The 14,863-nt window shown below is 49.2% G+C and overlaps 1 protein-coding gene across 1 annotated transcript in view; it reads right to left on the bottom strand.

Annotated features, from left to right (window-relative positions):
* The window catches only part of PDK3 (pyruvate dehydrogenase kinase 3), a 1,449,910-nt gene that overhangs the window by 736,323 nt on the left and 698,724 nt on the right, over positions 1-14,863 (bottom strand). The window contains exon 6 of the mRNA XM_086934512.1: positions 14,407-14,484. Within this exon, the coding sequence (XP_086790638.1) occupies positions 14,407-14,484 (78 nt within the window). The remainder of the gene's footprint in view (positions 1-14,406; positions 14,485-14,863) is intronic.

Here is a 14,863-nt window from a genome sequence, read left to right as displayed (position 1 = left end):
GGTCAGGTCTTTCCTTCTCCAGTCGGGCTAATGTGTGGTAGGCAACCTGTTGAAGAAGATGGTGGCGGAGGTGCATGGTTTGCTTACCTAAAGCTTTAACTAGGGCCGCTCTGGTAAAAGCAGGCACGGTCAATGTTTGGGCTTTTAGGTCTAGATGGGTCTTTTCGGTGGATGTTAGACGGGGCAATCTGCCTTCGGGAGAAAAACTAGGTATCGCGTGGGTGGTTTGGATATCGTTCAGTGTGGGGGCTGAAGCCTGGGCTGGTGCCGCTGCAAATGGGTCAGGGATTGGAGGTGGAGTAGATGGAAATGCTTGGAAGTCGATGTCTAGATCGGGGGTGGGTAATAAAGGCATCATTGGATAGGGAGGTGGTGGATTAGGTCGGGAAAGAAGAAGCTCATCATCTAGGTAGTCATGGGGGGTTTTCTGAGGAAGGACAGGATACTGGCCCGTCGTTTCTAGACGATGTTGTCGGTCAGCTCGTTCTACATTTGGTTTGTGGGCCTGGGGGTGAAGTTCATGCGTTTTTTCATAGTAGGTAGTGTTTTTAAGGCTTTTTCTCTCCCTAGCTTCCTCCCTTTTTTTTCTCTGTTGTATTTCTTTTTTCCAGAGACTGAAAGCCTCCCACATGAAAGCGCGAGGATGATGTTTGTCAAATGTACGGTCAAGGGCCTCGAGTTAAGCAGGCTCAAAAGAGCCCCACTCAGGCCACTGCAGTTCCTTTTCCTTTTTTGTGTAACGGCGCCATAGGGAATTGAACATTACTGCTGTCAGGCCATATTTTACATACAATTCTTTAGAAGGGGTACCTTCCAGAGGAGCCGGCTGACTTTCTGCCAAAGCATAGAGGTCGGGGCGACAACAACAACAACAGAGCATCCTAAATTTACTGAAAGCGGGCATTTTGAAGACAGAAAACCAACAGAGAAATATCGGACCTTTATACTTCTTTGTACAATTTAGTACTGATTCTATATACCCACCTTCGGTCTTTGCAAAGAACAAATATACAGAACTACTGACTACTTGCTAACAGAAATATGGGTGTCGAAAATTCGACCTTACCAGATAATTCGTGTCCGTCCTCACACAGAGATCTGCCTCTGTATAACAGGAATCTAGAAACCAGAACTTGGGACTCCAGTCAGGATCAGCATTGAAGGACCCAGAAGCAGGAGGAGGAACAGCGTCAGAAGTCAGTCGGGCTATGCAGACGAGGGTCTTCAATTTCGCATAGGTGCACTCCCTTCGGGGTTCCACTCGCTGGCCTCCTGAAGCCTCCCGGGCTGGACATGGACCTCTGATGGAGTTCCTGTTTGGGCGCCAAGTGTAGAACTGGGTTTCAAAGAGACCCCCAGCGGTGGAGGGCTTCACCTAAAATCTACGGGTCCACAGGAGTTTATCTTACCAAAGAAGTGAGGCAGACTCTAGAGTGAGGAGGGAAACAAGATATTTTATTATACAGAATATAACTCGAGTTATCGGACAGAGTCCCAGAGCCACCAAGGTGAGTCTACGGAGGCGGTCTGCTTTTCCAGGGCAGGTAGCAGTCTTTATGGGGTGCAGAGTTCTCTTTATCAGGCTTGAGGCGTCACTGTGTCTTGGGCTGTGGTGGGCCAAGGCTGCAAGGCAGATAACTCAGGTTGCGTCTGACATTGTCCAGATAATGCAATCAACCAGGGATGGTCTCTCAAGGCTGTAGGGCGGATGACTCAGGAGCCTCTGCAATGTTCAGATAATGCAATCAGCTGGAGGTCGTTTCTTGTGACGCACGTGGAGCCACAGGTTGATTGTCAGCACATGTTGCTCTAGTCAACAGAGGGGAATGAGGGAAGATAAGGTGGGGGCGTGCAGCTTGTCTTCGTGACCTCGTCAACAGAAGGGTATGAGGGGAGATAAGGTGGGTGCGTGCAGCTTTTCTTCGTGTGCAGGGGACCACCTCAGGCAAGGGAGGGTGAGAGTTGACGTGGCAAGGTTTCAGGGCGGAAAATTACAGCACAACACTGTGGAGTTCGTAATGACAACCTCCCAGCACCATATACTCTTTAATGGCAGCACTGCACTTACAGTGCCCAGGAATGGACCTGGGTACTGTAGGGGTACAGGGCTCATGCACCTGTAACCACACCACTGGCATAGGGCACCCAGCTAGAGGGGTGACTGAGGTATGCCAGGGCAGTGTTTTGTGGGCATGGCACACAGGGATGTGTGCGATGTCGACTGTGTTTTGTTCTGCACCAAGACAAGCAGCCTGCAAAGGCAGTGTGTGTGTGTCAGGGCACAGGGCCTCTAAGGGTGGCACAATAAGTGATGCAGCCCTTAGAGGTCTTCCCTGGTCACAGTGCCCTGGGTACCTGTGGTACCACTTAGCAGGGGCTGACCTGTGGCCAGAGATGCCAATTTGGTTTTGGTTTTGGGGAAAGAACACAGGCCCTGGGAGCCTGATTGGCAGGGACCCAGGGCACATCAAGTCAGAGTGCATCAGAAATCCAGCAGAAAAAGGGGGGTGGGGGTACTGCAACAGAAACCCACTTTCTCACACACAGGCACCAGCCGCAGGGTTCAACGCCAGTCAGAGGCGACTGAGAAGTGGCATTGCAACTGGAGCACTGTCCTCAGTGGGGCCCAGTCAGCCCTGTCTCTCTGAGGCTCCATGCTGTGCCACCATGTTGGATGTCGTTGCTGCTCGCTGCGGGCACTGGGAACACCACCACCACTGGGATCAGTCCACGGGCATCCAGCAGGGAGAGGGACACCCCAGATGTTGAGTTCCTCCTCCAGAGCCCAAACACTGCAGGAACGAAGAATGGCCCGATCCACTACCCTTGCCCATAAGCTGCTCACCGGATATCATACAACGAGTCAGCAGAGGGGCAATAGACAGGGGCCGGGAAAGAGGAACAGACAAATAAGGGACACCGGGACTGCTTCCTCCAAGTCTTGTAAGAACAGGGGATTTCTGCCTCCACGTTTCTGCACCTACAAAACAGGTCATACATTACACATTGTTACACTTCCTTCGACAGCCCCCATAGCACCCCCATTCATGACCATGTCCAGTAATACACAAAAAAAACCCTTACCCGTAGATGATGCCACAGGAGTCTTGTGGAGGAATCCGGCGCTGTACATCAACAAAGGGCAATCCAATGGGGGAAATGACAGGACTTTAAAGACTCGTCAAGTATCTCAGGGCATTTAATAAAGGGGGAAAAAGTAGTTTTTGCAACAGAAAAAACCCCCTTCAGTTCCTCTAACAACCGAGTTAATGATTGGGGAAGTGTCCGGCATGAACATCCAACGAAGACGGCTTCCGCTGCTGAATCAGCTCGATCCGTAAGCGTCTGAATATCGCTCCGCCCAGCACAACGAAGCGGATGGTAGCATAGGACGCGGAAGTGCGTCTCTCGTAATGATCGAAGATCGTCAATGTACGAGTCTCTACAGACAACAATCCGGCCGGACTGCAACTGTTCGTCCAGTAAGGAGGGCGCTGGAGCCCCAGCCACCCGTTAACCCGTCCGGGCTAAAACGCCAAAGAAATCCAAAGAAAAGGGGCAAAACCAAGGAAAACAACAACAGGAAAGACGGGGACAAGAAAGGAAAGGGCAAGAAGATCCAAAGCCTGTGCCTACGAGCCCGTAAGCACAGCAACAGCACAAAGAATAATGAAACGATCAGAGCCCAAGACCAGGAACCAAACGATTAGATACCAAGCATCGTGGGAAGGGAGAAACCAGCCTTTAACTCCTACAGGTAGGTCACGTGATCACACAGACATGGTCATGAAAAGAGGACTAGGCTTGATCCCTAACACCAGACAGGTGACCGAAACCAGGGGGCTAGCAATCAGTGCTGTGTGGCTCAGATGAGTCAATGGCCGTGCTGTCTGGTGGAGCCCTACATCAGTGGTTCCCAATCTGTGCGGCATGGTTCCCTGGTGTGCCGTCAAAACAAGCCAGGGGAGCCTCGCACCAAGCACTTCAATGCATTTAATGTTGAAGGGTTTGTTGGCTTCAGTTAATTAGACTTAAATTCATGATGTGAATGATTTGTGAGTGACATGCCTACAGCTGGAAACATAGTGCTTAATTGAAGGCATGTCAAGGGTGATGACTTCCATATTTCACTGGATCCACACGTTCCAACGCTCCCAAAGTAAGAGCTACTTTTGTGTATTTCTAAATGCATTTTACACCAATGCAAGTTAGCAGGAAAGAAAGTTGTCCTGTCTCTCAAACACACTAAGGGGCTCATTACGATGTCGGGCGGACACCGTTGCGGTCTGGAACCGCCCGAACATACATCAGCAGTTCCTGCCTCACAATTTGGATAAAACATCCATTTTTCAATGGCAGCTTGTGCAGCAGGCGGAAAAGGCCTGCAGCACAAGCTGCCATTGAAAAATGGATGTTGTCAAATATCCCTGCACAGTGTGCCTGCCACATGGAGGAGGGATGTGTAGGGGCACCATAGATGCCCCCCAGGCCTCATATCGCAGGCTGCGGAGGACCGGGGACCCTGTTAGGGTCCCATAATGACACTTTCCAACACCCTTTCATGTCGGAAAATATCATCATAATCCCGACGGCGGAGCCGAGGCTAGCCACCCCCTCCGCCATCATTAAGGGATTCTGAGGCTTTCTGATGCTCCTTGAGCTCGTCTGATGTGCAAAAGAATCCCCCAACAGGTTTCGCTCCAACCACCATCATCGTAATACGGCAGTCAGATGGAAACCTACGATGTCAGGCAGAAAGCCCCCAACAGCTGGTTGGAGGCTTTCCGCCCCACATCGTAATCGGGTCCTAAATGTGATTAAGTATTGAAATGTGAACTTGAACCATAGGTACTCCAGTACACACACATTTCAAGACATGCCTGCTCTATCCAGGAGTACAAGGAAGTAAAACACCATATACAGCATAATGCCAAAGTTTGGAAGAAAGGAAGAGGGACGTTTAAAAAAAGTAAAACTCTGAGAAAATTATTTTGGCTTGCATTGAATTGGAGGCAATTTTAGGGAGGAGACAGCTAAAATCAAGCTATATTTAGTTTAAAAACCGTCGAGTCACCCTGCTGAGACAAGTGTGTTAAATAACAAATTGGGGGGTGCCAACCACACTCCTTTTTAACTCTATTTATTCCAAAGATTTTTTTTAGTTATTGAATATGGATTCAATGTGTGCTGTTGAGTGCTTGTGGTCCAGCCTAAAGACCTGTGCTAAAATAGTGCAAAGTAGGTGCAGAAGAATTCCGCGCCTATCACTCAACGCAATGCTAGGAAGTCCCTAAGGTTTCAACCCCTAGTAAGTGAATATAAACATGTTAACCAAAAACATTTTCATTTCATCCAGATCTGAAACAATTTATTATAGCCCCACTTATATTTCTGTTTTCATAAGCATTCCAAATATATTTCTACATTCAAATACTACTGAATGCAAAGCATGTTACATCATATGCAGTTCATATTTGTTCACTATACATGTGTTAACAAAGCAACACAATAAAAAAAAGCCCAATGCATTTCGGGTTGTGTCCCTTCCTCAGGGGATTATAGTTTTCATGTTCTGTGTATACTTCTTATAAAAACTTTCTTCAAGACCCCGTGCTGGAACAGCAAAAAATGCAATATTTTATAGATGACCTGTACAAAGATACCATGTTGGATGTATAAAGAATACAAACATTCTAGTGTTTGTGCTTGCTACCACTATCCTTGAATGGTGATGTCCGTGCAAAAAACGTTAAAAAACTTGAAAAACTTAAGTAAGAAACCACCATTACCCAGGTCCAGCCTCCAGTGCAAAAATAGAATGAAAATCAGAGTTAGAGTGCCAATCCACATGCAAATCAAATGTGATTTCCTCCAGAGTGAGAGTGCCAATCCACATGCAAATCAAATGTGATTTACTCCAAAAACCGAGTGTGAATACCTTAGACTTATACAAAAAGAAGTAAATTCTTGCCATCACGCCATCTATAGTACTCAAGGTTGGAATTTTTGTGCTACTATAGTGCAGGCTCTTATGTCTAAACATAGTAACCATACGAATTCATACCTTATCCAAAAATGTCAAAGAAACAAATGCCACAGAAGATGTCCGAGTCCATTAATCAATGATCTGTGGACAATATCAGTACCACTCACAAAATCTGATTTTGCGAGTGTTCATTAAAAAAGCCCCATTACCAAGAGTGATAAGAAATCAAATCAATTACCTGCTGATAAACAAGTGTCCTCAAGCTCTGATGGTCAGCCAAGTTGTTTGGCCAAACAGAATCCGAAAAACGAAGTGTGTATCAGGCAAGAAAAAACAGTAAAACAAGTGCTCTAAATGCAACCCCTAACGCTCTACAAGCTTACCCGAATGATCTAACTGCTCAGAGTGTAGCAGTGCTGAAAAATGTCATGAGGAGTTTCCTGCCGATGAAAAGGAAAAAGCTCCGTCAAGAAACACCGATTTCCTAATATTCAACAGTGCTACCTTTAAAATGACTGCGCTTACCGGAAAGTCGACAATTCAGCAGGATGCCAACATTGACTGCCATTCACGAGAACCAGACCGAGAACGCCAAGACCAAGCGTGCATATGTCGTCATTCTATGTCTCATATTAATGACGTAAAACGTAAAAAAAAAAAGTGAAAAAATGTAGTTTGAACTTTAATCACAGCTTACTGATGCTTGCGGTCCCGATACTCGAAGTTTTTTAAAAAAAACAACCTCCAACACGAATAGTGATGTCAAATCTACCGCAAGGACTGTGAAGCATTCAAATGAGAGTAATGATCTTATAAAAACGTCAAAGATATATAAAAACTAAAAAAAGACCGCCAGCCCCAAAATCAAATATCAGAAAGAAAGAGTGAACTGAAAAATACCCTCTCTGTGGGCCCCTCTGCATGAAACATGGAAAATGTCAGCTCAAAAGGTATATCGTGAGTGATAAACGATAGTGGGCGCAAGTGCAAACTTACATGAATACTAAACCTCTGAAACAAAATGTAGAAATGTCACAACACACATGATATAGTATCACAATGTTCATCATCTCCCTATGTCCATTTATAGATTATAAAAAGCAAAGCATTTCATAATGATCATTTAACCCATTAGGAATGCTGGTATTTAAATGTTTAATCCAAAATGTCTCTCTCTGAGCCAACCTCGTGGTAATGTCTGTACTACCACTGTGAATAATTTGTTCTAAGATAGTGAATCTTAGTTGTGGTATGCTGTGTTTTGCATCAACCCAATGTGTAGCTAAACATGAGTGCTGATTAAGGTTACGTATCCTGCTTTTGTGCTCGATAATGCAAATTTTTATTTTTCGTGCTGTCCTCCCTATGTAAACAAGTCAGCATGGGCAGCGTATCGCATATATAAAGCTCTCTGTATTGCAATCCGCATTATATTTCAGTTTCAGCCCATAAAAAATCGGGCACAAAAGCAGGATACGTAACCTTAATCAGCACTCATGTTTAGCTACACATTGGATCTGAGCTTATGCTGAGATCGTTACAGCCGTCCCAATTTTTGTGAAGTTTGCCTTTTAGGTATATCCAACCCATCTACTCTCTAAGTTTTGGAGTAAGAAAACATGTAGGAAACAAGAAACGGATAATAAAACTGGGCTAAGGGAAATTTTGCAGCCATGCTCTTCTTATTGCTCAGGAAAGACTTTCTTTTTAATCCATCATCTTCATAATACCCCAACTGGATGCAACTACTCTCTAAGTCCACCCAACTATATCTTGGTCACTCCATTTGGAGCCACCCTCAACGGCCAGATTTACGACCTTGTTGTAGTGTACTGGTTAGGCCTACTGGCTGACAGATTAGAGACCACACGTTGTTGCCTTAGTGGTCAGTACACTGCCTGCCACGCCCAGGGTCCTGGGCTCTTTATTAACACAAGAACGTGCCCTCCGTACCTACGTCGGGCTGAACCATTGAACTCACGCCTGAGGGGAGGAAAGAAACATCACGGCAATACTAGGTGTGGGCCATAGTGGTTGCACCCACCTAGTGCAACACTACATTCCTCCTTTACCCTGAAGTGAAAACCAACATAAACGTTACATCACATATCAGTACTTCCGATCATAGTCTCTGAGAATTGCAAATGCAAAAAGGAACAGTCTTACTTTTACGACGGCTGAGGTACTGCTCGGACTCTCTCAACATCTGCAACGGGCCACAAAGTCACGGTACTTCTGGGATGGCTTTGGACAGGGGCGCAGATTGTACCTGCTCTGGCTGCGCTCGCCTGACTGGGTTGGAGCCCGTTCTTCAGAGTCTTCGACCTCAGCAGTTCCTGGGTGGTTTTGGGCCACCTGCGACTCCTGTCCGCTCCGGGCTGGTGTAGCTAAGTCTGCTTCCGGGACTTCCTCTTCGCTGGGATCGTCATCTTCCTCTGTTTCTCGTGGGCCTTGGGTCGGTCTTATGCATTGCTCCGTAGAGTCGGGGAATCCCTCATCCTCTCCATTCGAGATCCTTTTAAAGAATGACACATTTCTGGTGACTTTCTCTCTCCCTTTCATCGCCGTGATCATGGTGCCATTGACATTGGTGACAGTCCATGGGTCTAACTCGAAAGGGAGGCGGAACTTTCCTCCGGGATGGCGATCTTTCACCAGCACTCGGTCGCCAACTTGAATGGGGCTGTCCGCTGCTCTTCTTCTTCGTGACGCTTCTCTGTTGGACTTTGCTCGCTGTTCCATGGACCTGTTGCATGGAGTTGGAGCCGATGCCCACATGGGATGGTGTGGGAGAGTGTCCACGACTGCCCTATTGAAACATAGGCGGCTTGGAGGAATCCCTGTGGTGCAGTGAGTTGTCAGTCGGTATTCTCTTAAGAACTGGAAGAGGGCAAGTTCTAGGTTCTGGCCGTCTGTCATTGCAATCTGGATAGTCTTATTTAGAGTTCTCATCAGTCTCTCGACTTCTCCATTGGCTTCAGGCCATCTTGGGGTTATCTTCCGGTGTTTGATGCGGTGTGATTGTAGGTACTCAGCTCGTTCACAGCCGTTGAAGGGGGGTCCATTGTCGGTACGTAGTTCTCCCATGAGGCCATGGGTTGCAATGATCTTTTCTAGTTTAGGGATCACTTCAGAGGCTGCAGTGGAGGGCAGGATCTCAATTTCGGGGTACCTTGAGAAGTCGTCAACCACCATGAACATGTACTTCCCTCCAGGAAGAATACCAAAATATGCGCTGGCGCGCACCCACGGAGCTGTCGGTCCATCCTCTGTGATCACAGGCGCTGGGGGGTTCGGCAGGCTAGTTGCTAGACACACAGGACATCGTTGGATGACTTCTTCCACTTTCTTGTCAAGTCCCGGGAACCAGAGTTTGCTCCGGATGCGATTCTTCGATTTTACGATGCCCTGGTGTGCTCCATGGGCCAAAAGGGCTGCTTGCTGTGTGAGACTGTCGGGCAGCACCAGGCGGGGGCCTCTCAAGAGACATCCTTCCGGGGAGATAGACAACTCGCTACGAACTTGATGGAGTGCTCTTAGCGTCGCTTGGGCCTCCAGGGTGCGGAATGACGCTGGGCTCTGGAGTGGTTTCCAGTTTCCTGATTGGATAGCCTGGATGGCGATTTGTAGGCAGTCGTCGTTTTTGGATGCTTGTGTCACCTCTTCTAGGGAAATCGGCAGAGGTCTCGATCGCTCTACGATCATTTGGACGTATTCTTCCGTGGCGTCGGCTTCCGCTGTTTCTGCTTCAGTGACCGGGCGGGCGTGCCTCGATAGGTAGTCGGCCGGGTTTCTGGTGCCTGGCCGGTACTCCACCGTAAACTGGAATTCCTGGAGCTGGAGCACCCACTTCTCGATGCGAGGGGGAGGTCGCGAAGATGACCCTTGGAACAGTGGGATGAGGGGTTTGTGGTCTGTGATCACCACAAATGGGTGCCCGTATAAGTAGATGTGGAAATGCCGGCACCCCCACAGGATGGCAATGGCCTCCCTCTCAATTTGCGAGTATCGCTGCGCCGTTGCTGTCAGGGTTCTGCTCGCGTATGCGACGGGGGCCCATTCTCCGCATGGTTGTAGTTGAGTCAGGACGGCTCCTAGGCCAGTCAGGCTGGCATCCACTACGAGCTGTGATTCGTTACGAGGGTCGAAGTAGGCCAGGGTCGTGTCTGCCGAGAGCGCCGCCTTGGTTTTCTGGAAAGCTTCTTGTTGTTCGGGCCCCCACTCCCAGGTGGCCGTGGACTTCGTGAGGATACGGAGGGACCGGTGAGGTCTGACAGGTCTTTTATGAAGTGGCCGCAGTAAGTGACCATCCCAAGAAAACTGCGGACGGCGGTCACGGAGGTCGGGGCAGGAGCCTCATTGACGTCTTTGACCTTGTCAGGGTCTGGACCTACACCCTGGTCGGAGAATCTGTATCCGAAGAAGCTGATGTCTTTTCGTAAGAACTCGCACTTTTCCCTGTGGAGTGTTAGTCCCCTCTCTTGTAGCCTGGCGAAGACGGCTTGGAGGTGTCGGATGTGTTCTTCCAGGGTCGTTGCATGGACCAAAATATCGTCACTCACATTTAGCACGCCATCTAGCCCTTGGAGGACATTCTGAATGATGTTCTGAAACACCTCGGCTGCGCTTGATATCCCAAAATTGAGTCTGGTGTATCTCCATAGGCCTGCATGAGTGGAGAATGTCGTTATCCGGCGTGAATCCGGGTGTAGTGGGATTTGGTGGTATCCTGACCTCAGGCCCATCTTCGAAAACCACTTAGAGCTTGATAACTCGCCGATGATGTTGTCTATTGTTGGCGTCAGATGGCGCTCCCTCTTGATTGCGAGATTCGGGATGCGCATGTCCACGCAGATTCGCATGGCATCCGGTTGCTTCGGTTTCTTGGCTACAACGATGGGCGATACCCATGGGGTGGGCCCGCTTACCCTTTCGATGATCCCGGCTCTTTCGAGCACTCGCAGTTCTGCTTCCGCTTTGGGGCGTAGGTGGAACGCGATGCGTCGGTGCCGTAGGGCCACTGGGGCGACCGAGTGGTCTATGTGGAGGTGAACGGCGGGGCCTCTCAAACAGCCGATTCCCTCGAACAGCGATGTGTGTTGAAGTACTAAATGGTCGAGGCTGTGGGCCTGGACTGTGAAGGCGAAGTGTATTAGCCCCAGGTCTTGGGCGGTTCTGCACCCAAGCAGGAATCCAGATCCCTCCTGGGACACGTAGACTTTGGTGAGTAGTTGATTGGAGTCGTGTGACAACGACGTTCGGAAGACTCCACACAGGCGTAGGGGCCGACTGGTGCCGTAGGCGTACACCTGCACTCTCGTGGGGTGTAGCACTGGTGGGTTGTCTAATGTCCGATACACACTAGCCGCCATTAGGTTGATCGTAGCACCCGTGTCGATTAGGGCCGCTACCGCTTGATCTTGTACGTTTACGGTGCACATAGGTTCTGTGGATGGCGTGGCTGCTAGGGTGTTGAGCATTCGTACCACATGGACGGAGGCTGCGTCTGCTTCGTCGTCGTTCATGTCGCTGTTGGTGGAGGCGTTTGGCAGCGGTTCTATCTGTCTCACTCTCCGGGGTGGGCCACTGGGCTTTTTCCTCTGAGTTGATAGGCACACGCTAGCAAAATGGTTGGCCTTCCCACAGGCGCTGCAGATCTTCCCTTGCGCCGGGCATGCTCCGTTGTGGGGTGTTGCTCCTCCACACCATACACAGGCGCGGTCGTGGGATGAAGGAAGTGGGCCTTGTCGTCCTCGCCGGGTCTGCTTCGTGCGAGTGTCGGTGGCACTGGTTTTGATGGCGCACACTGGTTCCACCTTGACTGCGACCGTGGGTTTTGGTTCCATATGCGCGGCTCTGGCCTTTGATAGTTCTTTAGATCACCCTAACGCCAGGATGTCGTGCATGGGCATGTTGTCTGTTTCTAGGACCCTTTCTCGCAGCTTTGAGGACGCACAGCCTTGTATGAATTGGGCGCAAATCTCGTCATCGGCGTCCGGGAGGGTGCATGTGCTGGCCAGCTTCTTAAGCCTCGCATAGAATACGTCTACCGACTCTTCTGGGAGCTGTCGGGCCTGGCGGAGGAGGAACCTCTCGTAATCCACGCTGGCGAATGGTTCAAAGTATTCCGTTATGGCGTCGCGTAGCGTGGTGTAGTTCCGGGGCGGGCCTCCTTCCACCACGTCCTTCGAGATGTCGTGTATGGCTTCCCCTCCTAGGTGCAAGAGCATTGCCCGCCGCCGCTCGACTGCAATGTCCGCTGCCACAAAGTAGTTCTCCAGACGTTTCACCCATTTCCTCCACCGAGCAGCTTGAGACGGAGGCGTGCCCGTGACCGCAAAGGGCTCCAGCGGTGGCACGGTGGCCATGGCCATTGGGGAGGGCGGGGGCTCGACAGCAGAAAGATGCCCTGTCGCCAGGGGGGTCAGGAGTCCAGGAGCATGCTGGGGCGCCTTCAGGCGACTTCAGGCAGCAGCAGAGGGTTCTGGCAGCGTTGCACGCGAGATGCGTGGGAAATGGCAGGGTCTCCGTCCGCGAGATGCGTGGGAGACGGCAGGGGCTGCAGCGGTGCACACGGGAAGCGTGAAGGAGAGCACGCCGGAGTTGCGCGGCAGGCCCGGCGGGCTCGCGCGATGCCGGGAGCAGGCGTGTGCAGGGGCGCGGCTGGGCACTGAGGCAGCGGGCACGCACCTGAGGCCGCGAGGCCGATTCCACTGGTCGTAGGCGGCGGGGCCGCTCGCAGGCAGGCCACGTGTGTTAGGACCTGCCCGCCCGGAGTGCCAGGAATCAGCGGTGAGTCGTTGAGGCAGAGTGTTGGAGCGGCGCGGCTGGGCCGCCGCTCGACGAGGCTGGTGGCAGGGCGGCCTGGAACACTCCGCCGGCGGGGTGTGCCGAGCACGCGGAGCGGGGCACACAGCAGGGGCCACAGGAGCAGGCTCGCAGGGTGCAGAGGGCGGAGTGTGGCACGCGATGGGGTGGCGAGACCACCTCGTCGCCAATGTAGTGTACTGGTTAGGCCTACTGGCTGACAGATTAGAGACCACACGTTGTTGCCTTAGTGGTCAGTACACTGCCTGCCACGCCCAGGGTTCTGGGCTCTTTATTAACACAAGAACGTGCCCTCCGTACCTACGTCGGGCTGAACCATTGAACTCACGCCTGAGGGGAGAAAAGAAACATCACAGCAATACTAGGTGTGGGCCATAGTGGTTGCTTCCACCTAAAGCAACACTACACTAGTGAGCCATAGGTTGCCATGCCAAGCACTGCCTCTGCCATGCCACCCTTCCCTCAAATAGGTCTCTTCATGGTCCCACACAGATTCTATCACATACTCCTTCAGTTGACAATTCTCGCCTTTCAATGTCTCTCGCAGCGCACCCAGCATTCAGGCTCTCTGTACTGCACTCTGTCAGATCCAGGCCTCTCCCCCACAGATATCAGTGCACTTTCATCTTCCCTCACACTTGCGGACAGTGGGCTGGTACTAGTAACCAAATTCAGGACACTGGGGCCACTTCTGTTCCACCCGCTGTGACTGCCTGTGCACAAGGAGTATGCACATATGATGAAATCCGTCATGACCTCTCAAACCCTTGAGAAGAAAAGACTGTTGGCCTTCGATGGCAGTGAATGTGTGGGGCTAGCCACAATCGGACCACGTTGGACGTCGCACGTCTTCACACCCAAAGCTAAGTATCTTATTATATACTCCTGGTTTAACTGCTATCCATCTTCAATTCACAAATCTTTAGTATGTTTTTATGCAAACATGGCAACATACAATAAATCTAGTTCAATTGTAATGCATATCTGATGACAACACATATCTGCTGCTGCGTGATATTATTTGATCGCTGAGCATACTTAATTGTAACAAAACAGGTAATTCCAAGTTCTGATTACATATTTGTAATGGTCCCAAGGTTTCATGACAATATTGGTGACCATTTTACTGGATTGGCAGACGTTTTACACGAGCTGTGTATGATGGGCACAATATTTCCCCTCCTAGCTGCTCATATTTGAGTCATAGAATGATTACATTTGGGTTTTTATTTAGAAAACTAATGTAAATGAAAAAAAATCATCTACAAGGCTTAAATGTCGAACTGCTTTCTGATAATTTTCTCTGGTTGGCAAATTTCTGATACTCCTAAAAAGAGTGGCGGTATTTATTAAGCACAAGTTAAAATAAATATCGTTGAACGAAAATCGGAAATTCACATTTAGTTAACAGATTTTATTGTCTAACCAGTATTACAAAGTTGAATTATACAAAATCAGTACGTAATTGAATTACATTTCAACATTTTCATCTGAGAAACTATACATTTGTTAAATACAAATCTTTACAAACTGTAACTGATAAACGATTTTTATTAACTTTAGAATTAAAATTTATGCCACTTGAAACTTACCGTTAAACTCTTCAATTTCCAAATCTGGCGCAACTAAATAGTACTGTTCACACAACATCTTAGCAGTCTCATAAGCATCTGTTAAGGAGAGAAAGACGAGACTCGTTTGGAAAACCAAATAAAAGTTACACTAGTTAAGAGCCTAAAGAACAATTGAAGTCGATATGGAGCGGGACAATTGATGGTACCAAGCAAGTGTTCTGTGAAGAAAAAACTATATACAAGATTTCACTGCCTAAAACCCATTTTACTTTCTTTATTGATTGTATAGCACGCCAATGCTATATAAATTCAGCTGTATTGAATCAAAAAGGGGGAGAAGGAAGTCGTGATACATTCAGCTTCCTTGGTACATATTGCAAAAAATCAGAGGGGGAACGGATTACTTGTCCTGGGTCACCAGGGTTTTTGTTCTGTCGTTCAACGGTACCGATAAAAAACCCTCAATCACGTGCCA

Source organism: Lissotriton vulgaris, chromosome 8 (genome assembly GCF_964263255.1).
Source record: "Lissotriton vulgaris chromosome 8, aLisVul1.2, whole genome shotgun sequence".
Lineage (NCBI taxonomy): Eukaryota > Metazoa > Chordata > Amphibia > Caudata > Salamandridae > Lissotriton > Lissotriton vulgaris.
The sequence above is the reverse complement of the archived record's forward strand: the minus strand, read 5'-3'. Positions and strand labels throughout refer to the sequence as shown.